Here is a 24,074-nt window from a genome sequence, read left to right on the forward strand (position 1 = left end):
AAGAATATAAAGTTATAGAAATTTTATTAGCGTACTGACAGCTACCGAATTTGGGGTTGCGCGAAAAACGAATTGAAATAATTTATTGTAAACGTGAACCAGGAACCACGGAGCGCTTATCCTGGAAGTCGAGTTTTACCGCGTAGCGGAGCCGAAGCGCGGGATCCGGGAGGTTGAGAACCCGGTACTCGAAATTTGCGGAGCGCGCCTCTCATCCGTCCGCTCTACTGCGCGGTTGTTTCCAGACTGAGGAATTCGGCTAGCTGATTTTGGTCGTTACGATTACTATAGATCGATGACGTCAAGAGAGACAAAATTTTGGGTGACGTCACTTTCTGAACATCCGAACATCCGAACATTCAGACTTTGATTTCGAACTTTAATACTACGTATGATGATCAATTATGCAAGTTTCTACCGTGCATTATATCACTCGGCAAGACTTACACGTGAATCCAAACGACTTTTCATTATACGCGCATACGCCTTGTATTTATTCACGCATAGCAAAGTTACAGCCACCTGTTTACATGTCCGAAAATAATCATTACGCGTCACTCGATGTATGCGGGAGCAAGTGAATGAGATGAAGTAACGTCACACGATACAGGTAAGCGTGGCCTGTAATGAGTCAAAGTGTATTTTTCTTCCAGGCTATCGACAATTATATGTATAAACACAATGCGCGTGCTGGTTGATTTATATTTATTCAGAATTTCTACATTCTTGAATGATAAAACTTCTTCTTCTCGATACGGCGAGAATTATTTCAGAAATGTTTCAAAAGTACATCAGATTACAACATGCGATATTATCCGAAGATATTGCTGAAAAAACGCTGCTGAGCAATTTCTGAAATATTAATTACCATCCGCTACAAATATTATAATCTGAACAAATATTTCAATAATTAGCAGTTTTTCGATGATTATGACATGGGTGAAGCATGGAGAACGATTAAATATTTTCAACTGAAAACTGTTACTGCAATTGAAATGTTTTTAAAATAAATTTGTGGCCTCAGAAATGCTATTATCACCTAAAAAAAAAAAATGTCAACAAACTCGGCAATAGTGAGGATTAAGTTCGGTTGATTCGGCATAGAATACCCGATATGTACGAAAGGTCTTACCAATACCGAAATGATATTGTCCAGCTGTAATATTACTATACTGCAATATCGTCAAACAAGGAGCACGCTTTGATGGTTTATTGAGATCTTTCCCATGGCAATGTTGGGAAATAACAAGAAAGGTATACAAAGTTGAGCTATATTCAGAGTCTCAAATCCAAAAACTTAGCCTAGTTTGATGTCTAGTGTAAAGAGGAGCACAGAATAAAGACAGAGAACTACGACATAGACAGGAGTAGAAATATAGAGATAGAAGGATGCAAAAATTGGAAGAGCGAAAGACGGCAAAGACAATGTTAGAAAATAAAACAAATAGAATAAAGTAGAAACATAGAAACATGAGAAGCAGGAAGTAGAGAAATCTAAAATCTAAATGAAGAATTGCCATCAGGAGTAAGTCTTTTTTATCCGGAAGAGATGCTGATGGAGTGCACGTTTAAGACGTCAAGCGTCAAGATAGACCTGAGTTCAGTTCGTGTGGTAGCCTGGTAGCAAGACAACGGAGTCCGAGATCTGCGAATGGAGCCAGGTTTCAGTCATCGCTTTTGGCGATAACATTTTAAGTAAACCGAACAGACAAACTACAGCGCATAGCAAACGTTTCAGTTCGCTCAAAGTATCGCACGTCATTTTCAGCAAGATTGCGTTTCAACATTACTTTATAGCTCGTGAAAAAAACTTACTCAACAGTACCATCCGATACTAAAAATCTATTCTTACGATATTGCAGTATTACATAACTCGGAATGGAAATACGAGGTTATCTGTAATTGAGATATTATACTATATAAAATATCACCGCAACATATTCCCGGCAACGAAATCACGTGACGCAACCAGTCAGGGAACAAACGATCGGCCCGAAAATTAACCGTCGCGTCGTAAGATTTTATTGAATAATTCATAAATCTCGTAATCGGAATTCAACGTTTTGCGCAGAACTATGTACGCGATTACACGCGTTACCCGCAATACGTGCGTTCGTGTAATCGTTCACGAGAAACTTTTTGGTACCGTTGGCGTCCCGCCAGGTGGCAGAACCGACAATCGAACCGGGCGTCAAACGGCTCGGCAGTGTTTGGTTGGCGGTAGACTTGAACCGTTTAGTTTATTCATGCTTGGCCTTCGTGGCGGGACGTTGTCGCGAGTGCAAACCGTAGTGAAGGAATCCTAGATGAAACCACTTACGCTCGTCTGTCAAGTCAAGAGCTGTTGACAGCCCGTGCAACGAACACTGGCTGTTTTATTCACTTCGAGTGAGTCTCTTATTAAATATGAAATTTTGCATATTTGTGTCCATGCTTCGAATATACTGTATAGTGTGATTATTGTTCGTTGGGAGTTTGCCCCTCTTGATACTTTCCGCATTTTTAACTTGTTTCTATACATTTTCACTCTTCACTGTGAACAAAAATTGTCAGTTTCAAATTTTCGTTCATATGTATCAATCGTGATTGTAATATGAAAATAATCTTGACCTCTTTCAGAACAAACGGAATATCGATCTTTTTTTCAGGTCGAAAACGTAGCGTGATCTTTTTTAGATCATTAGCAACTAAACTTATTCAATGACGATTTTTTGTTTTGTATTTTGTTTCTCAAATTCGTTTTTTCTTTCTTCCATCTCGATCAATTTCGGATTCCAATTGTAGGACCGATGTATGAATATCCTTAAAAATTCAGTAGCGTCGGAAGTTAATTACGCCAGTTATATGTACAAGTACCAATAAGCCGGGTTTTGAATTTCTACAATCATGAGCGTGATTGAATAAAATCATTCACAATTAGTAAAGCAAACCAGCGGCGTAATCAACGGGTTGAAATAAAAAACATTATCCCTTATACACGCCTCTCTGACCGGATGAGCCACATGAATTATTCTTGCTTACGTTCAAGTTTGTTGGTATCAGCGGTTTCGTAGTGCATTTTGATATCTTTCTACGATGCAGAAGATAAATAAAACTCGAGTTGTAACACGCTGCAACGGTTATGTAATGCTTGTCGTACCGTTGCAAGGGCATACAACTGTTATACTCAACTTTGATTAGAAATATATCACTTCACGGTCCTTTTGTCACGTATTGAAGTATCCTCAGATTGTGGCACGAATTTTATAGTCAAATTGTTCTTTAAATTCCGTTACTTCAAATTTTTAAACGAGAATTTGTGACAAATATATAGATCCGTTGAAAGAATTCAGAAACAATAATATTTAATCAGAACACGTTATCTACGGCACTATTTACGAAAGTAGGCAGCAGCTCGACTTGGTAATTAGACACTTTTATCATAACTAACGAGGTCTCTGTGGCCTCGGTGAGATTGTTGAGGAAAAGAATTCTGGCACTGAACAGCGACCTCTGTTTATTGTCAAAAGGTTGTTGTACTTCGTAGCTAAAACTAGTACATGACGACATGTAGACATAGAATTGGATATAGTGAATTCCGTTCAAGGGACCAACATCTGACACAGTGTATTTTTTTTAGATTCTTTTCACGATATGATTTTTTTATTGTGACGATTTTCATTCTCACAGACGCGTTTTTAATTGATCATAGCTTCGGGAGTCCGGATTTATTGAATTACAAAGTTCTGTGTCAATTCACATTTTCTTGTAACATCACCTTCTTCCAAGATCAACCCGATCTAAGTTGTATAAATGATTGTGAAAAAATTATTTTTCTGAAAGGATTGTTTTGATGATTGAAAAAAATCACGGATCATTGGTGATATCTGACAACGAACGGGTCCGAAAAAGTGACAGAATTAACGAAGAATATCCGTTGTATGAACTTTTCTTTTTCAAAATACGATGAGAGTACATTTTTGGCTGTTTTGAATTGTTTCTTTTTACCGAAAAATTTTACAGCATCATTCGGCGCATTTTGTTGCTAAATAATTGGTGAATTTACTAAATATGGCAAAAGAAATATTTTATCCAGTTCAAATACGTGTAGTTTGATGTGATAACACAAATTATTATTTTGATCACCGTTTTGTTGAAACAAATGTCATTTATTTGAATTGAAGAATTATTTCTGTGCCGATGTTTAATCGCGATGTTTGGTAAAGTTGCTAAATTTTCTCTCCTTGTGTAATGTGTGGGATATTTGAAAATTCGAAAAAAAGACTTGTAGAAAGGAAGCAGTTCATTTTCACGGCGTTTTGAAAAAAAAATGTTGTTAGTCTACTCAAAAATTACACGTGGCAATAAATCGTTTTTCTGTTATAATTAAGCATAATTCCGTTGATCTTAAACGCGTTCCTCGTTGATCGAATATTTTTATACAAAAACTCCGGTTCCATATGGACAAGTGGAGTCGATTAGGTGTGGAATAGCCCATATATTATTACGAATATTTGTGACGGCTGATTCTGCGGTATAACCGAAACATAATAGATTCACTTGCCTCTTTTGTCGTTTGGCTGTGACGATTTGAGCGCTAAAGAATTTTAGAATTGTCCAATATTGAAATTTCTGTTTATTCACTGTTGTTAGCTGCAAATTTAGTAATTTTTATATGATCGGATAAATCAATGCCGGACGGTTGATTACATCTTGTAGATATTCTTAACGGGAATCGATTCAGAATCTTTCCAATTTACGTGAACTATTCACCCCAGTACTTGTGTATCGGTTCTATAAAAACCAAACGATCTTTACAGTGTTCGAGAAGTTAACTTTTTATGTTTAACAGATGTCAGAAGTCTGTCAATTGCGATATCAGAAATAGAAGCTAGAATCATATTGGTATAAACCTATTACGAACAATTCCGTATTGCGTACCGTTTATATAGATATCTAAAAAACTTAAAATTTTCAATCATGTATTTGGAGTTTCTTTTTGCGCTAAATCATATGCTTTGATCGGAGACATAATTGGAAGCCGAAACAGTGAGAAAAACGTGAGCGATCAACGATAGATTTTGGCCATAAACAAAACAATTTTTAAAATCGATGGACGAACGTAAGTTTCGCTTAAATTTGATCTCAATACTACACATTAACGAAAAGAAGAGCTGCAAATTGCAAATAATTGGAGAAAATATACCTTCTTGAAAGTGGGGCGCTAGATTCGCGTAGGTTTACTAACGACCTCTTCTACTTAAGTATCCCAGCCGATCATCGAGTTCTGCAGGAGATGGAATGTTCTATATTGTAACACGTAATAAGCTCGCCTCGATAATAAGTTGTATACGTTTTTCTACGCGTATTTTTTCATGGTGTATGACATGCAAACATGACACGAATATGCAGTTGTTCTTACAATGAACCTGACGAATTTTTACCGCCCACTTTCCCTCCGGCTCCCGTATAATAAAGTCTATATTGAAGCGGGGCTTTCTGGATGAATGTAAACCGGTGACAATATTTATTTTCCATTTGAATGCCATTCTTGTATGTGATATTCCATTATTATTATTTTCGTATCAAGTCTCCTACGCCATTTGAAAGTATCAAATTTGTATATATAAGTTGCAAAAAACATTTAGCTATCTAAAATGTAATTTTTCACATAGCCGCAGATCGATGCGCCTGTTAATGTTGGAATAACTTTTTTCAATCACGATATTTAATTAGCTGAATCAGAACTCTTCTTACTCCTTGATAGCTTGTAATGTATGAGTTCACTGAATTTTGATCGAATTTGCTAGAATCAAAAATGTTGGATATGTAATTCGAATACACTACGTTCGCGTTCGATCAGTTTTGTTAACGATTGCTAAAAAGTTTGCACCAGATTCCGAAACCCTTGCATGTTTGCGACAAAATTTTAGAAGACAATTTATTGATTGTTGGATAATACGACTAATGCTGTACGTTTGGATTCCCTTTCAATTATTGAAGCAATTCGAAGACGCAAATGTCAGACAGAAATATGAGTAATCGCGTCAAATTCTATTCGAGAGATCATAACAGTAAGTGATAATGTTGAAAGTGATTGAGGTTTGAGCCAATTATCCCTGAAATCGTCGGTGATTTCATTAAATTCTAGTCAAACAAATTGCGAATCTGTAATCTACAAGTTTTACTTATTCCGCGGTATTTAAATACGTTAAGCCAGTTGTTGTTAACACAGTCCATGTATTGTATAGATACACAAATTTCTTATCGGATATCATCGATGGATCGTAATGTTAGAAATTTAGCCTTGTATTGCATCCTCCGTGGAAAGTATAATAATATAGATAAATCCGTCTACGTCGCTTTTTGCATCTGCAGTATTGTACCTTTCATGGCATTCGCAAATCAATCAAATGCAGTAATGCAAAATCCGGTTCAGAATAGACGCCACGATTCTTGTGCAGAATATTGAGTAGTCGGTATTGCTGATAGAATTAATACAATCTCGAGGAATCCAAGGTTTCACATCGATTACCACTACTACCTCGTTATATAAATGGAACAGGATAGTATGGCAACAAAACTATTCAAAAGGTGAAGAGTCGCAAGGATGTTACAGTATTTATTTCATTATTTTGTATCAATAGGCGGCTTAGAAATAATTAAATGTTCTACAATGATAATATTATAATTACTCTCCTACTGTCAATTTTATTTCGATATTTTCATCCGAATTCATACTTGCTAGTGTGTTTAAGGAGATATTGTAACTATGATCTTTTTTTTTCAAAAACTGTCGATACAAGAAATTATAAAAGAAATGTCGAAAGATGGAATTTTTGAAGTTGATGAGTGTAAATTTGGTCGAAACATCGCTCTTTGACAGTTAACAAATTGTCTGTCGTAACTTTTCAGTGTCACTACCAAATTGTTGACAACTTTGCCAGCGAAGCTTACATGGTACGTTAGTGCTATTTTCATGAAAAATTTTGAATTATTTCGTTCAGAAATAAATTCTCACAATGTAAGAGAAAAACTCTTATAATTTATAAAGCAGTATACAGATAGTATTATTTCGACGCTAAAAATACGGTTGTTAATAATACAGCTTTATCAGTCGGCGTTCGTGTTTTCAAAATTTGTTGGGTTACAAAGGGTTGTTATTAAATTGAATTCGGCATCATTAGCCGGAGTTACACCGTTCAAACCTTTTATTCATAATTTTTTGTTTCCGTTCTTCTTCGGCCAAACGATATTTGCAATAGATCATTAAAAAGAATTCCGGCCGTACGACAGTAGTCAAAACTTAGTTGAAACGTTGAACAGATCAAATTGTAACATATCCTTCATGTAGATTATTGAAGACTTGCAGTAGTTTCGACTCACTACAAACGTTCAGCAATAATATTTAATATTATTCAATTTTAGAATTTTAGAACATCGGTTCGTAATTTGACAGGTCATTTGGCACGAGAATTGTAACTGTTGGTACAAACTTCATTGTTTAATCGCATTACAACATTGTTGAACTCTCTGTTTACCACCAGCGGTATGTATTCTCACCGAATCGCGCGTAATCACGACACCGGTTGTAGTCTGGTACATGAAAAAATCTACTCGAAGTAGTGAAATTCGTAAAACTAGAAACCTGAATCCGGCCTCGAAACGACTCGTCTGATATGTTGTGACAGATGCGTGATATCAGACGGTTGAAATCGGCCTCTGTTAGCCGGCTCTTTTCAGGTATCATGTTTTCCCGCCGGGGTGTTTGAAATATGGAAGGATACGCGCAGGTATACCTCCAAGTCCTGCATTGTGTGCATGAAAGTAAGTTGAGCTTCTGAGCGACGGCAACGTCGTTTATTCTTACGTGGGCATCAGCTCACATAACCGATTTCCGTTCTCTGGAGTTCTTTGCCTTTGATGCTTTTTTTCTTTCTCTGCCGTTCTTTACTTGAGGTCCGTACGTGGGTGCCGGCCACGCTTCTTACGCAATACTTTGGGCGAGAATGCCGCACGATGACGGTTGCGCAACGCTTATTACGAAATACCCTAATCTAGTAATTGTGAGGCTAATTTGAATTGCCGACCTCAAGTAAATCGTTGCTGCAGAGCCCTGAGTCCGAATTTAGATCTGGTTTGAAAAATTCATCGATTGCTTCGGATATCGTGATCATTTTTGTCAACGTTTCAACGTCAATGGATTGGACGAATGCCTTTCAAACTCGATTCGCGGTGTTTCAAATGAAAGTTTTTTTCCAATTTAAATCGTGGAGGGAAAAGGTGCTTTAAAATTTTCAAAGGAAAAGAGTAAAACAACTACATGAACAAATGGAATTCAAAGTCAAAAACTTTGTTTGGATATACCGTGAGTGGCATCCATTTTTTCTGTTCTAAAATGATAGAAGATCGACATTTTTCGGATCGTGAAAACGGTTTCATCTACACAATTCAAAATATTATCAAACACTAATATCAGTATTTGTAGGGAAAAGTGAGGGATAAATTTTGTAGCTCCAGAACTCACGAACGAGTTGCAAAATGCATACTTCAAAACTGTGAGATATAATTAAACGCATATTTTTATAAAGTTAACCGATATCAAGTTTGAATCAGATTAACTACAAATACAAGTTGTATTTCATAACAATCTGCTAAACAAGACGAAGAAAAAGTAGAAAAAAGATAGATTGATTACGGATATTTTCTTACACCACAAACTACATTATGTGAAGTGGTATTACGTTATCAAATATTTGTATATTATAACGATCTGCAAAACAGAACGAAGAAATATAAGAAACAAGGAAGATTGATTACGGATATTTCCTTACACCACAAACTATATTATATAAAGTGGTATTACGTTAAGTCAAATATATACGATACACATTAGACGACTTATGCATAATTGGAGCAGAAAAAAAAGTCATAATATGAAAAAATTCACTAAACAATTTTTTTTAACAGCAGTTTTCTTACTCCGAACAAAAAATACAGGTTCTACGATTCGCATTTGCTTTGTTAGAAATATTATAGGTTTGACATGTTTGGTTGGTGCGACAAAATATTTTGATGGCGTCGTCTAATTTTTTTTTTTTGCTTCGTCTTTAGAAAATTAATAAAATTTCGGATTTTTCGGCTCTCCAGCTCAGAATACGGCGAACGTTTCACTTAATTGTATACTTAAATCCAGTACATTCCAACGGTTCGATAAGCGTGTACGATAAAATACATCCGTTCTCCTAAATGGCACGCCTAGTCCGAAAATTTTTCGTTTTCAGAACTTACTATAAAGGTGTACTCTTTCACCAGAATTCTTCCCAACGAAATGTGAGTACTTCAGCAGTCAGCTTAGTTAGACAATTTGAGCCACAGTGTTGATGATTCTGAAACGGTGTCTGCTCCCAGCGTAAAATGATATGATTTCATCTGCAGGGACGTTGTCCTGCTGGTGGCTAGATCTTCCGAGAATAGTTCACGCGCACACAATTTATTATAATTTTTACGCTTTGCGAAATAATGTGAAAATAACATGTCCAAACTTCTCACACCTTTTTCCGTTAACGAGATAACAGCTTTCGGTTAATTTTTGAGGTAAAAATAGTCTGCGTCGCTGGCGTACAAACTACATCAAACGAATTTTTTTCCTCTGTTCCCTGTTTCCGCGATTCAGTTTCTAAGCCTTAAATGGGTTTTGAATTTTGATTCGATTTACAGTAAAAATTATATCATCGCATGCTTCAAAGCAAGTAATAGAAACCTTTGATAGTTGACAAGTAATTCCGTTTTATTTGTAATTGAAATGTTTAGGTGTAAATGAAATGTTTGAAAACCTTTTCACGCATATGTTTGCTCAACTAGAATCGCTTGGAAACAACTTATTCTCTATACTATTCATATATTTGTTACCGGTTATCGCCGGAAGTTAAGGCAATGCTCAGATGTATTTGGGCCGGAGCCGGATGTGTCGAGTGAATTAGGATTTGTACATTCAGCCGACTCGCTCTAATAGCGGCTGTTACTAGGCCAAAACCCCGCATCGCTCACTACAACGTTATAAATAAGAATCAGAAAGTAAGTCTGATTTGATAAAAATCAAATAATGTGACAAATCTGAGTTTTCGTTAACTTTTACAGTGGAGAAAAGTTGCGGTAATTAAAATTATGCCGATGTATCGTAAAAAAGTGCATAGAAAATATAGTTTTATCTGCCATTTTACGTTGTTTCTTAGGTAAATCTTATCCAGTTAATTGATACTTGTACCTGTATGATTTTTTCCACGTAGTTTATTTTGCACAGTAATCGTCTACTTTGCTCACCGAGAGAATAACTGACTTTACGCAGTGAAACTAGTGATATTTTTGCAAGGCTACCGAGCCACAAAAAATTTGTCGTATAATATACTTTACATCTACCTCAGATCTCCTTCTTCGCAGGAAGTTGATTATAAGACCGTTACTGCATTTTGTTTTCCATATAAAATATTACAGTGGCTTGTGTGACTTCATCGAGTGCCGTCATCGCATCTTCGAATCACCTATTTTGCATACAACTGAGCTCTTACTTAAGGTCTAAAAATAATCGATCGTCAACACGTAATTGTTGCTATGCTGTCATCCTAAAGCGGTTATTCGATTGACATCGAAAGCATGTTTGAACAGTGATGCGGGCATCCACTGCGACGCGCTCAAGCTAAATACGTCTAAGTAAATAAACAAATAAACAAACAGAGCCGCGTGAAATTTCGTGCCATGATGTTCAACTTACACGCAGGCGTGAGTCCGTCTCGGCTAAGGGACGCGTGGGGATCATAGATGATTGCAAATTGAGCGCAATTGGCAGGAAGCTGGGGGGCAAGCAATGGCTCCCTCCGAGGCCTCAGCTTTCAGCCTTCGTTAAGTGCACGACTTTTTATTAAAATGTACGCCACGTTTCGCGTTACATCGTGCGAGCAATTTCGACTCGGAAGGGTTGTCTTCGAGGGTGCGGCGAATCCGTCCGTTGAAGATGAGCGAGAGAACTTTTACGAAATTGGTGGGCCAGGATCCGATACTTTTTATCAATTTTAGTACAAGACTGTCCTGCATTGAACATTGATCAAATGATTTTATTCGTCAGGCACGAAGGTCTCTTATTTGAAAGTAGAAAAATTACAATTTTAGACCTACAAACAAAAGTTTGGATACCGATGCTTCATTTCAAATCGATTCAAAATGATTAGAAATTTAGTAGATTTGTTTCGTTTCACGTCATGGTGGCTAATATTTTCCACAAGACTACCTGCTATCAAAGTCACCGACACAGTTTTTACATTTTTTTAGTACTCGATTCAGTATTGCCGTTTATTGATCATAATCAATATCGATGATTACGATACATTTAATGATACTAACGTAATCGGAAACGTGTTTCGGTTAATTTGTAGAAAGTAGTTTACCAAATAAAATGAGGCATCGTAGATTGAAATCGAACTAAACTGTCATATTTGCAAACAATTTAACCTTTTAATGGCGGGGAAATGTAAGTTTGAGATGTAAGCTGCAGTGAAAACTTCAAAATTACAGTGGTCTCTATTTTTTTATTCTAGAGAATGTAGATTACGAACAAAATAACTTCATAAATACGAAAAATCTTAAACCCGAAATTTTAGCAAAGAAACTCTGATCGTTAACAGTTTTAGAGAAATGACGACATCGTGTTATCTTTAATATCAAAAACGTACCTTTCGTTTAATTTCAATTCATGCTGGCTGATCATTTGTCTAATCGTACATGAATTTTCGCAAATTTGCTACCGGTAAATAACTTCTTCAATTTATCTGCTGAAAATCTCTACAAAATCATTACAGGTCATGGTGACCAAACTTTTATTCTAGTAACAAAACGTATTAATGTACGTTCTTGAAATTTTATTCATACCTATTTACGGATAAATCATTCGGAAATGATATAAGTCCCAAGTTTTAGAAATTGGAAAAATTATGCATATAATTTGATATTGAAAAACAGAACAAGGATGCCACCTTTCCGAAGTTATCAACTGCAACTGAACTTTTTTTACCTATTCAAATCACTTGATCTTTATTCAATTTTCCTACATCAAAACTAGAGGTGATTTCAACAAAACTCAACTCCATCGAATTCAGTTCTACTTTTCATTCCTTTGATCTTGCCATTTTCGTGATAATAATTCACAATATCAAAACGTAACGATATCTTCACTAAATATCTAAAAATATTCTGATGCATTTCTGTTGGCAGCCGTGAATCGGATTGTTTCTCCGAAAATGTAGTAGCCTTTATCATCTCGTTCATCTTCCTTCTTCTGCCTGCACTCTTCACAGCTTGAATTATACCTATCTTTTAGAATCGAGTGTAGGATGCAAATAGAATTTCACTTAGCCCATGTGTTCCGCGCACGCTAAAAAGTAAAGACAGTATAAATGCTTCAGTTGCATAAGCTGTGAATTGGTTTTCCCGAATGAGAGCCTTTTTCCGAGGTTCTTTGTTGTGTAGTGGCTACAAACAGTTTCAGGTGTTAAAGAACGTGACCCAAAAAGCGTTCTACTTTTGTCGGTAGAATTCAGATTTCCGCCCTGATACTGGTACAAACACTTTTTCAACAGCAATCAAAGTTTAATTGGTTCACGTAAACGTGACGAATGGGTAAAACTAAAATCCAGTACCGGTAGCACACGGAAAGTTGGTGATGAAAACCATCGTTTACTTTAAATCCCAACCGCAAGCCGATAATATCGTCTCAATTAATTATCGTCGGAATTTTGAGACGCAACGTTTTACGATAAATAATCTTCCAACAGACTTAATTTTAATTTAATCTACTTGTGCGAACAGAACAAGAATTTCGGAATTGAGATAAATCGCCCTCCATCTTGACTGAAAAATATCGAAACAACTCACGTCTTTGAGCTTGAACTATACTTGACTAGAAACAACGGTTCGCTTCTAACTCCGAGAAGTGCTTCTAAACAGCTGTCCATGAGTAGTAACGTACGTCGCGTCGCTCTTATCATAATAAATGGGACTCGTTGAATAGTTAATACGTCTACAGGCTTCAAAGACTAAAATACAACGGCTTCATTATTGAATCAGTCCAGTTTCCCGAGGCACTTTCCAAAGTCGTCAAGCTAAGTGGACAATAAATGATTATACGATAGAGCAAAAAAGAGTACACGTTGTCTGTTCAGTCACACACCTCAAAATCGTTCCTGAATAATTTTCAATTCTTTCCTATCCTGCTTAAAACATTGGTCCTCGACTCTTGAAAGACTCAAGTGATTAATAGCAAATCCAATATTCTCAGATGCCTATTTATGTTCATAAATTTAGAGAAAGAAAAAATCTAACACGTCAAGTGCACAGTTGTTGAAGTACAGGGCACAAAAGACTCGGCAACGATTCTCACAATCAGTCGACGAGTCTAACGTGAAGTGAATGCTTGACAATGAACGAACGGTTCAATTTCTTCGAGCCAACTCTTTGCTTCTTTGGGATTCGAAGGTCCGATGCACCCACGAAGACGTATTTCACACTACGTGTAAGTGATTCCTCGTGGTTCTCCCTTCTCCGACTCACTCTTGCTTCCAGAGTGACGAGAGTGCGCGACGAGGACAAACGCAGAGATGTCCCGTTAGAGGACCTACAAGGCCCGCGAGTGGGGCCCAGCTGGCCCAGCTATAATTCTTGACAGTTCAAGTTCGTTCGTCGTGTTTTCAATGCGCCGGAAGATATCCACCGTGACTGCGGTGAACCACGACAAAGGCCGAGTCGCTCATTTTTGTGTAAGCATATAATCGGACACGGCCGCAACGAATAATGCGTACGAACCGTGTAATGTAATCGCTATTTGTGTATCTATTGATCGAAGGCGTCACTAATTTGTACGATGAATTACTTCCGGCTGCTAATGTGCGTTTGAATAGAGTTTACGCGAGGGAAGTGCGTAAGTAACGTTGTATTGCGTGTTTCAAACGAGGCAGTCGTGCCGAACTGCATCTCTCTGCCTTTCGAATCATCCGAAACTTTCGATGAAATTACACGATGAATTTTTAATTTTCTATCATTTCATTGCATCTCGTGAATTCGTATCACTTCCGTTGCCAGATTCTTCGAAAGTTTCTTCACTTTTCCTTTCGTTTAGCCTCCGTGAGATTCACGTCTGAACGATATCCAACATAACAGTGTAACACAATGTAATAACCTTGGGTTAAATAGTGCCGAAACCAAGTTCAAATTTAGGTTCACTTTAATCATATGTAAAGCGATATTCGTTTATGTTCGAGTCATTAGGTTCGGTCAAAGTCCAATTAAATGTTAAACTGAAATAAAGACGCTGCACAATAAATTTAGTAGAATATTTTTACTATAATTCTACCAGCACAATGCTCGATTACCTCAAACTTTAACAGGCTATAAACAAACATGCTTGATTCACCGATATCGTTCGATCAAATGACTTCAAGTGGTTTATTTTGTCGCTTTCAGCAAGCAGCAGAGTCGCGCAGTGATCGCTGTGGGGTCCAGGACCCGCCAATAGACTCGTCATGGGCCGAACCGGGTACACGTGCATCAGACACGTCTTCTGCTCGCTGAATGTCCTTATTTGGGTGAGTTTTCCAAACTATTATTCCCCCGCTTTATAATTTTTTTCAACTAAAATTACCCGAGAAATATATGAAGGTTTTGCTCTCTGCGAAGGCGAACCTGGTAGATTCAATGTTTGTACACTATTTTTGATGAACATGATTGAAAAACTATTGAAAAATAATATATTTCTACATCGATTCCAGCACGTAATGTTAACCTCGCGAGAAAATGTGTTATGGTTCCCCATAATAGCTTTACGATCTTTGAGTGAGAAAGGAAAATGAATTAAGTGCGTCTGCAGGCAAGAGCCAAAAATAGATGCGTTCATATTACTTGAACGAATGTATCACGATAGGCTAAGGCGAAAATTAAAAATAGAAGCCATCAAGGTCATTGCCAATCTGTCTCAGGCATGATTGAATGCCACGAACAGCATGGTTGCAGGCATATTGCAGGAACACACGCCAATTTGTTGGCCTCTATAACGACAGTCAAGTTTCGCGGTTTTAATCCTCGTTTATTTTTATGCTCGATTGTTATTCGTGTAACATAACACGTTATAATTTACGCGCCGTTGCGAGTTGCATTCACCAACAATACCCAGTGAGCTAGTTCCATGCTTGTTTATCAGGCACCGATGCGTACTCATACCTCCGCGTGTTGGCGAAGTATCCATTACTTGCCAGTCGCCAGCTACCACTTTGCTGGAGCAACGGTTAGTCACTTGATACCGAATCGTGGGGTCAATATCCTAGACGATCGTGACGTACCTGGTAACCTACTGACTTGCCTCAGCTCTCCTCGAAGCGAAGTGGTTTCTCATTTTTTTTTTTTACCTAGTTCGTGCATAATTGCGTGTGTCGGATGAAAATTAAGGAATATTTAAGTACCTGCAAGACCACCAACAACCTCTAGGAGACAATGGTCATTGGTGCTCCAAATTTGCACACTTTCTCATCCATTTCTCACGGGTCACTAACTGTTTTTTACGTAGGCTTAACCTCTGCACAGAAACAATGCTGTGGATTGTGTCATTGGTGATAGTAGAAAGTGGGCTTTTGGCGTGCGACGAATGGTCAAAAAGGAAACATAAACATGACATTCTTTTTAGTGCCAACTCATGCGCAAGATCCGTAGTTCCATGTTCACGATTTAATCGAAATCCGACCTCACACTCACCGATTCCTTTCTAAATTGAGGATATGTAGTCGATATCCATTGGGTCAGTTTTCACGAAATGGTTTCAACCCGACATCGTATGTTGTGATCTCTTGCCTCCATTTTTTGCCCCTCTTTGGATGAATAAACGCTCGCGTGTACGTACGCTGAACTAAAGAAGGTATCCGTTTCCAAAGTAACTTCCTACTTTGGTGCATTCCCGCGAATGGACTTGATTCAAGTGTGACTGACACTTTGATACCAATCTTATGACAATCATCTCAACATTTCGATAATCCTGATCAGTATATGTGGCCTGCGGAGCACAACAACAGAACATCCCGTGATACAATTGTTGAATTCAAATTTCAATTCAACTTGGCATCGCTATAGCATCTGCTAATTGAAAGCTCTAGCTGATTCCCTCCATTATTTTATTCATTCCGGAGATCACCGTGCCACTTACGCCTCGGTTAATCGTAAGCTATGATACTTGACCTGAAATTATTCACAGTTTAACGTTTTATTCGCAGCTTTGCGCCTGTGGCATCCTAGGCGCAGGTATTTGGCTCAGACTGGCCTACTCTGGATACGCAACGCTCGTCCCTCAGTACAGTTTCGCATCTGCCGATTCCATCCTGCTCGCCGCTGGTTGTGTCACCTTTGTGGTTGCCTTTTTCGGATGCTGCGGAGCATGGTTCCAGTCGAGATGCATGCTCATCACCGTAAGGAGCTCAGCAGATCCCTGATATGATCTCAAAAATCCAAACCATAAGTGAAGCATGTAAAAATGTCAAAACAAGCAAATGGTCCTTAAAGTTAGATTCATTCGATTGCGTCGCGTTCTACGTCACTTGGAATGCAAATGTGTGTTTTTTTCTCCTCCTTTGCAGTATTTCAGCTTGGTTATCTTGATGTTCCTCGCGGAGTTCATGATGGGGACATTGGCCTTCGTATTTCGTGAACATTTAAGCAAAAGCTTCAAAGACGAGCTGCAATTCGGTATAGAGAAACACTACAACGCCTCTACAGAGCCGGGAACTCTTCCTGTCGTCTGGGATCACATTCATACTGAGGTTGGTTTGGTGAAGTATACAAATTCACTAGGCACGAGCAGCCTTACCGATATTTTCAAATCTTGGGTAAGATGTTAGGCTTACTTCTTAAAATAAATATCCGAAGAGATTTCAATCGGAAAGATCTCATAGCGATGATGGAAACTCCTGTTACACCTATTCAAATAGATCGTTTTCGTACATGGTACGTACCTGTATTGACCTGTAGGAATGCTTTAGTCGAATGTTTTCACATTGAACGAATCATTTGTTGATCCCAGTTTCACTGTTGCGGCGTGAGGGATTACACGGATTGGTTTCGAATAAGCGCTTGGCCCCTGGAGGACCGGGTCCCAGACTCTTGCTGCATAAAGAGGACCCGATACTGCGGGGAGTTGGACACGGAGGGAAAAAATAAGGAATCCTGGTACAAAGAGGGCTGCGCATCGGCGATTCAGATGTGGCTTGTAACGCGTCTTCACGTGGTAGGAACGGTCGGTCTGGTCGTTGCATTTCTGCAATTATTCGGCCTGGTCGCCAGCATGATACTGTTTTGCACGGTGAGACATAAGAGATCTTCGCACACCTACAAGAGCTACGACACAGCGACCTAGTCACAACGTCAAGTGCGTAAATGATCTGTGTCAGAAGCCCAACCTCCGGCTGCATTTTATTCATTTCATATGAATTTAGTTTCATTTCATTCTCTCGCCGATCGACCAAAATTCTTGTCCATGAAGAATTGCATCCAATTTTTATATACCTGTGGGAAGAAGTTGTCAAATCGGATGCGGTTGAATTTAATTCCAATTTTTTCACGAACCAAAGGCAGCCGGAAGGTACAAAGGTGTGGTCTTCCTAAGCTCAATGTGGGCAAACCATTGATAGTGTTAGAGATAAATTCGAGGATCTTAGGATATGAATTCTCGCATATAAGCCGGTCGTGTGTTTTATTGTACAGATGAAATTATTAATATTAAATTAACCGGTGATCATTTTTGTGACTCAGAGGCGCCTAACTCCGGATTGTGTTACGTTTGAACGCAGATAAAAAGCGTGGATTTCTCTGCCGAATCTGAGAGTGGACAAATTTTCGCGTTTCCTAATTTGTTTTGTAATTATAGCATAAAGCTCGAATACCATTCCGTATCTAATCGTATTTAAAACTCAAATTCTATCGCTAAATACATGATGTAATCAGTACTGGCTTCATTTTGTAGTATTTATTGTAAATGTTTTAAGGAAATTTCGTGTATTTCTTACGTGATTCGCTCGAGTTAACTACTACGTTACGATTACACCTACCAGCATTTCACATACATCGTATTGCGAATGCGGTTTTTGTAACATCTATTGTATAACTAATTCTTATTTGTTATACCCACATGGAACGTGAAGTTTAATTAATAGATATCATCAGATCTACAGAACCATCATATTCATTAGTTCTATAATAGTCGGATGGGTATCTTCTGGTTTCGCAAATTACGTAAAAATGACAATTAGGAGAATTGACAATTCTTGAAAACCTGATATTGGTCTTCTGTAACCTGATTTTGATGTCGATGGGACATCGCTGACCCATGTGGGTAAGTTATGCGTAGGTATTTGATATGAGATGTTAAAATAATTGAAATGGCTGTTCAAGTCTACAATCATTACGCAAATTTTTATTATCTAAGACAGTCGCCATTAAGTCGTCTCTTTGACAATATTTTATTAAAGAAAGCCAGCCCTTAAGGGATTCGTCTGCAACAAAAATTGAATGGTGGCTTACCGACATCAACGTTCCAGTGAATCTACTGTTACCGACCGTACACCACAGCAATACGTTCGCTTACCGAAAAACACTGCTATTTGTGTAAATTACGGACGAACATTTAGCCCATTTGGCCGCCTGAAGTGGCAAGCAAGGAATGTTTCCGGGGCTGACTTTCTTATGCTTTCAAGAAGATAACAATTCAAATGCCATATATATTTATGAAAGTGTACATGAATATGTATTTCGTCGTTATACGGGGAAAAGTCCGTCTGCCTAGATCGTATCAAGTGTACCGAGAGTTTTCGACGAAGAGTCTAAACATCGTTCGCGTTGGGATCCTTGACCGAAAAATCCCGGTATATTATGAAACATGTATATCTGAGAAGAAAATACATCCATATATTGGGACGAATGCTCCAAACTAGTTTGCCCTTTATGGGATTTATATAAACTGAAATATATTGAAATTAAAGTGATAAATTAGAAATAATGATTTATTTACACATTTGATTACAATAATGTAACAACTATATTTGGTTTCGTACTACGCAAGGCCGATCAAGCGAGCTCCAAATTGGTTCAGAGTTTCTGTCAACTTACGCGAAGTCTTCTTGGCTGCATCGACAGGAAACTGAAACGTGTAAATTGCGTTGATTGGATTGTACTATGAATAATATTCGTAAACTAAATTGTTGAATGTGGACGGTCAATAAAAATTGACGTGATATAGATTTTGTCGAAGATCCTGCGTCACACGTGACCTCAGCCAATTTAATACTATTGAAATCAATATTATATTGATAATCAATAATGGTCGATATTGTTACACAGGATCCGTTCTAATTTACACATTGATAAAAAAAATCGTTTTTGAAAGTTGTTTATCTATCTCACTTGTGCGAAAATCGGTTCCACAGAAATTTGGTACACAATATGGATCTTCCAATTTTTACACAGTCGAAAATGAAATATTTCTCTGATATTTAACTTCGGTTACCTTGTGAAAAACACTTTTTCTGCTTTCGCATAAAAATTGTCGCTCTCAAGGGCAAATAATATAAAACCAAATCGGCATTTGCTTAGAAACTAAGAAATAGTTCTGTACGCAACTACAGTATTTTTATCGTTAGACGCAATATTCGGAATTGAACCGAAAAATTATAAAACTATAGATTTGTTATGAGGCAACAATTCCAACAAAAAAGTTAGACTGAAATTGCGAGAATATTAACTTCATCAAATTCAATTCGATCAACCTTGTAGTCGTACACGTCGAGTCTTTATTTCGTAATTATTTACTTTCGACTATTTCTAACTAAACTGTATGCCTGGTGCAATATCCTTAACAGAAATAACGGAATCAAAAGGCAGTTCGTTAAGCCGAATAGGTTCAAACGATTTGCATTTGAGTTGCGGAAGCTTCATTGCAAAAAAAAAAAAAAAAAAACAAACCTGGCGAAATATCAGCACAGTAGGAGGTGTAAAAAAAATGTCTTTTTTTTCGGACACAGAGTCAAAAGTTTCATTTAGGTGTAAAAATACAACTGATAAAATTCAAGCTGTTAAGAGTAACATTAAGAGGTTGCGCATAACACATTTTTATTTTCCGTAAGAATAACACGGGACAAATCGTTTGTACCCCTTTTGATTTTGAAAATTCTTTTGAACCTGTTGCCAAGAAAAAAAAAATTTTTTTTCTATTTTTTTTTTTTTTTTTTGTCATGCCCTAGAGTACAGGTTATCTATTTTATCGAGTCGTATCCTATACGTCGCAAAAAGTGACATCAGATCGAAAGCAAATTCTTGTTTAAAAACATCCGATAAGGTACTTATCCGAGTGCATCGACAAGTTCAATGTCTTTACCGTGATATTTTGAATTTCAAATCAGCCAATCATCCTTGCAATAGATGCAACCAAATCGAATAGATAAATTATCCTTCAAACTTATACTTCTTATAACACGAAGAACTGAGAATACTCACATCAACAACGGCGTTCAAGAAGTTGCTGAACCCTTCGTATCCGCCAACGATGGCTCTTCCGATTCCTGTGAACCTGTCTCCCGAATTTCCGTACTTCTCACTCTCCTTTATGCCATCGACCAGTGGCGTCGGTCTCAAAAAATTTTCCAAAACTCCTTCAATGTAGCTCATTTTTGGTTTCTCCAAAAATCCCTGCCCATTTTCGCTTTCCAAACGAACCGTCTCTCTTACTGTCGGCGGAAGGATATTGAAGAAGACTGGAGAGTCCTTTGGAAGTGACTCCAGTATGCTGCGTCCTTCCGCTATCAGATCCCCTTTCGCTGCTATCGCTGACGCCACGTTGTTCTCAGCTTCGCTGGCGAATTGCTACAAACAATTAACATGATCAATTTCTTCCCCTGTACAAAATTATTTACATCAGGTTAACGCAGCGAAGCGTTTGTGACGTGTTATCAGCGCCCGGAAGTATAGTTGGTGTTTTAGACTTGTTACTTTCGATTTCCTTCGCTTCTGGCGATTGTTTTGTAAGACGAGTTAATTCAAAATTGTTTAATCATTTACCCGTACAATTAGTGGTCACAACACTGACACATAAATTATTAACATCAATAATGCATATAGGTGTAAGACACGTGAGTCCGGTTAACATATTTTTCAATCACATAATTCGTTAATGCGTTAATTATGTTTATAGCTTTTCCCGCGAAAAATCTTCAATGTTTAGTGGTTTACACGTTAATCACATTCCTGGCAATTGTTCATGCCATTACTTGCGCAACTCGAGTGTCTTGCAGTCGCCGATTATTATTCGTAATGTGTAATTACGTCGGCTGCAGGTGTGAATGCAGCGATTCACGCACACGAACCAATTATGCGGCTTCAAATTCCCTGTCATGCATACCGATTAGATATGTTGAAAAGAAAAGTTAGCATGACTGTACGTAGAAAGCCACCGCCTTGTGACTCGACGTTTGTGCGTTTTGTTCTTCTGATTGAATGAATTACCTCCGCCATTGAGGCAATGATGTTTCTCGCCATTGTCGCGGAATGGACTAATCTTCCTCTCCCAAATCTGATCGCGTCGGCAACCTGTTCTACGAATTCCTACAAAATCGATACAAATATTCACAAATCACCGATAGCAGTATCCAGGCACATTCAAGGTGTAGGTTTGATCACAAATGCCTTTGGATTTATTTTTACGATCGCGGTCTATGAAGCTTTAAATAATCACAGTAGAATGAATTTTTCAATCAGACTCTCAGGTTTATTATCGTGATTCTTTAAAACCGAAACTTCATATTCTAATTGATGTTGAACTACAGATATTTATCGCAAACGTTGAATCTGATTCGTGTTTTCCGCTATCTTCCATCTCCTGTGACGTTTTATGCGACTCGTTGTTAAAAAAAAAAAAAAAAAAAAAAAAACAACCAAGCCGACGAGTTATTTGTTTTTTATATTTTAGAATCCAGCAGCTGTGTTTCGATACCGAAAATAAAAGTGTTTTATTCAAAGTATTCGAACGAATCGTTTATTCGCGGACAAAAAGTAGAATTGTTGTACAATTGAAAGCCACAAAATCGAATTTTCGAAGGCGTGAAAATTTATTCCTAGAATTCCGAAATGTATAAAGTGAAAAAATAGAAAAGTTAAAACATCTACACTTTGAACCTGCTAATCATTCGAGATCACTTCTTGACACGTATTGCCAGATTTTTGGTCCCTGAATTTTCATTCTGACGATATAAATGACTGGTGAAACTATAACGCCAAACTATGCATGAATCATAAATAGGTACGTATAAAGTCTGCTAATAATATGCGCAGGCATCCAATCTTCTTTTATTATTCGGAATCAGTATTAACACAGTATTGAAGACTAATTTTGATCGATTGCTCAAATACGTACAAGTCAATATATTTTCTCTGTTTCTTCGAAAAATATCTTCATGTCGATATATAGAAAGTAATGGCGAATACCCGTATCTTCTATCATATTGTTTAAAAATACAATCTTGTTCAATACAAGAAATCGTAGCTTGATTCAAGCTGAAATTTAATGAACCTAATTAGTGGCGGACTTCGTATGAAAAATTGCTTAGTGCTGAATAAGTAAATAAGCCATTTTATAAAGCAATAATCATTGTTCCATGTCACTATTGAAATATAAAAACAATTCGGATCAAATCAACTTTCGTTGCATGAAGAACGATAATTTAATTCCGTAACATTTATCATCCTCTTTTATCGCTATCGGTGTACTCGAAAAAGCTGTCGGGTGAAATCGGTCAAATAAATGCGATGACAAAAAAATGTTTCTTTTCAAACGAGACTATACTTTCTGTAGAATCTGCAGAATTTTTAGTGAATTCAAAATTCGTCTGCGAGCAAATGAATTTTCAGCAACATCTATGATTCTGCAATCACTGTTTCACACCTATTCGGTAGAATATAAATAATTTTTTTTTCATTCGCATAGTTGAATCACCGGTTTCTCTTACAAGTCACAGCTCAAATTTCAATTGACAGTTTTTATGCAAAAAACCACAAATGCAATATGCGATTTCGAATTTTAATCCGAGGGACACGTTGAGATGAAGCAAGAAAAGGCAATGCAATGTTTACCTGTCCACGCTGTAGTGTTGAAATAGTGGCATCACTGACAGTTTCTGCAACAGCATCTTGAGCCAGTGCCAAATCAAATTTCGTCGGCTGTTCACTTGGTCTACTCAATGTGGTTCCTACACTAATTGTAAGAAGCGTTAGTCCGAGTTTGAACATCTTGACTCTCGTACTGAAGTCGAAACGTTGGCTAAACGAGACAACAAAAAGATTTCCAGCATGAGGATCGGTAATTTGGTCACAAATTTCTTGCAGGAAGTGATCATATCATTCTTCTTGGTACGTATATAACTTTAAACATCGTGAAACAAATTGCTTTGCCCATTTTCCACACGAACGCTGTAGAAACGGCCTTCAAAAAATTACAACACGCGGAAAAGTGACTGGCTCTAATCAGATCCACTACATAAGCCTCTCCTCGTCACGGTTGTGAAAGGAATGCTTATGGCCTTTGGACGCCGATGTAATTCCACGTTCATTCTCTTTCTTTTTCATCAGCATGTCAAAATGGTAGACATTTTTTGCCGCAAGTCGTTATCGAGCTTTCAAAATTCAAGACTTCGTAAGAAAGTGCATTAAAGTGTACGATTCAAATACATTTTTCTAAACAAAACAACACAAACACATAAATTTCTCTCGAAGTAAATGTAAGCTTCTTCGTACAACGAATTTTTTCGACACACATCTGATCGGAGTTGATACGTAAAACTATCTGATCGGACGATGGATTTAATTATATTATGTAAAGATTGATTATTCGAACTCACCAATGGATGTTGAGCGTACGTCGCGAGAAGTCGATAACCAACTGATCACAACTGGCCGATGCCACGAGCTTACCACTTCGACTTGCGACATCCTCAGCTTTCTCCTACATTTCGTTACCTGCCCGAAGACGCAAC

The 24,074-nt window shown here is 37.6% G+C and overlaps 2 protein-coding genes across 5 annotated transcripts; one reads left to right on the forward strand and one right to left on the reverse strand.

Annotated features, from left to right (window-relative positions):
- Window positions 1-2,217: 2,217 nt before the first annotated feature.
- LOC107227079 (tetraspanin-9) lies at window positions 2,218-19,051 on the forward strand. Of its 3 annotated transcripts, XM_046736177.1 has the most exons (6): window positions 2,218-2,388; window positions 13,591-13,784; window positions 14,488-14,609; window positions 16,281-16,472; window positions 16,641-16,823; window positions 17,084-19,051. In XM_046736177.1, the coding sequence occupies exons 3-6, from the start codon at window positions 14,547-14,549 to the stop codon at window positions 17,414-17,416; spliced, it is 771 nt and encodes a 256-aa protein (XP_046592133.1). In that variant the 5' UTR covers window positions 2,218-2,388; window positions 13,591-13,784; window positions 14,488-14,546; the 3' UTR covers window positions 17,417-19,051. The 3 variants fall into 3 exon arrangements, with proteins under 3 accessions (XP_046592133.1, XP_015523607.1, XP_046592134.1); XM_015668121.2 differs by lacking the exon at window positions 13,591-13,784 and having other exon boundaries at window positions 2,219-2,388; XM_046736178.1 differs by lacking the exons at window positions 2,218-2,388; window positions 13,591-13,784 and adding an exon at window positions 13,927-13,945.
- On the reverse strand, window positions 17,813-24,074 carry LOC107227080. 2 transcript variants are annotated; one of them, XM_015668122.2, is made up of 5 exons: window positions 23,940-24,074; window positions 23,176-23,362; window positions 21,553-21,651; window positions 20,548-20,913; window positions 17,813-19,195 (listed from the first exon to the last, which is right to left on the reverse strand). In XM_015668122.2, exons 2-5 carry the CDS (start codon window positions 23,329-23,331, stop codon window positions 19,109-19,111), a joined length of 708 nt encoding a protein of 235 aa, XP_015523608.1. In that variant the 5' UTR covers window positions 23,332-23,362; window positions 23,940-24,074; the 3' UTR covers window positions 17,813-19,108. The 2 variants fall into 2 exon arrangements, with proteins under 2 accessions (XP_015523608.1, XP_046592136.1); XM_046736180.1 differs by lacking the exon at window positions 21,553-21,651.

This window comes from Neodiprion lecontei, chromosome 4 (genome assembly GCF_021901455.1).
Source record: "Neodiprion lecontei isolate iyNeoLeco1 chromosome 4, iyNeoLeco1.1, whole genome shotgun sequence".
In the NCBI taxonomy this organism is placed as follows: domain Eukaryota; kingdom Metazoa; phylum Arthropoda; class Insecta; order Hymenoptera; family Diprionidae; genus Neodiprion; species Neodiprion lecontei.

Excerpts from the sequence above, each read along its gene's own strand:
- LOC107227079 (XM_046736177.1), top strand. The coding sequence starts at position 14,547 with ATGGGCCGAACCGGGTACACGTGCATCAGACACGTCTTCTGCTCGCTG. Across the intron at positions 14,610-16,280 it reads CGCTGAATGTCCTTATTTGG|CTTTGCGCCTGTGGCATCCT; the intron begins GTGAGTTTTCCA and ends TTTTATTCGCAG. Across the intron at positions 16,473-16,640 it reads CGAGATGCATGCTCATCACC|TATTTCAGCTTGGTTATCTT; the intron begins GTAAGGAGCTCA and ends CCTCCTTTGCAG.
- LOC107227080 (XM_015668122.2), bottom strand. The coding sequence starts at position 23,331 with ATGTTCAAACTCGGACTAACGCTTCTTACAATTAGTGTAGGAACCACA. Across the intron at positions 21,652-23,175 it reads CAACACTACAGCGTGGACAG|GAATTCGTAGAACAGGTTGC; the intron begins GTAAACATTGCA and ends TCGATTTTGTAG. Across the intron at positions 19,196-20,547 it reads TCTTGAACGCCGTTGTTGAT|TTTCCTGTCGATGCAGCCAA; the intron begins GTGAGTATTCTC and ends TACACGTTTCAG.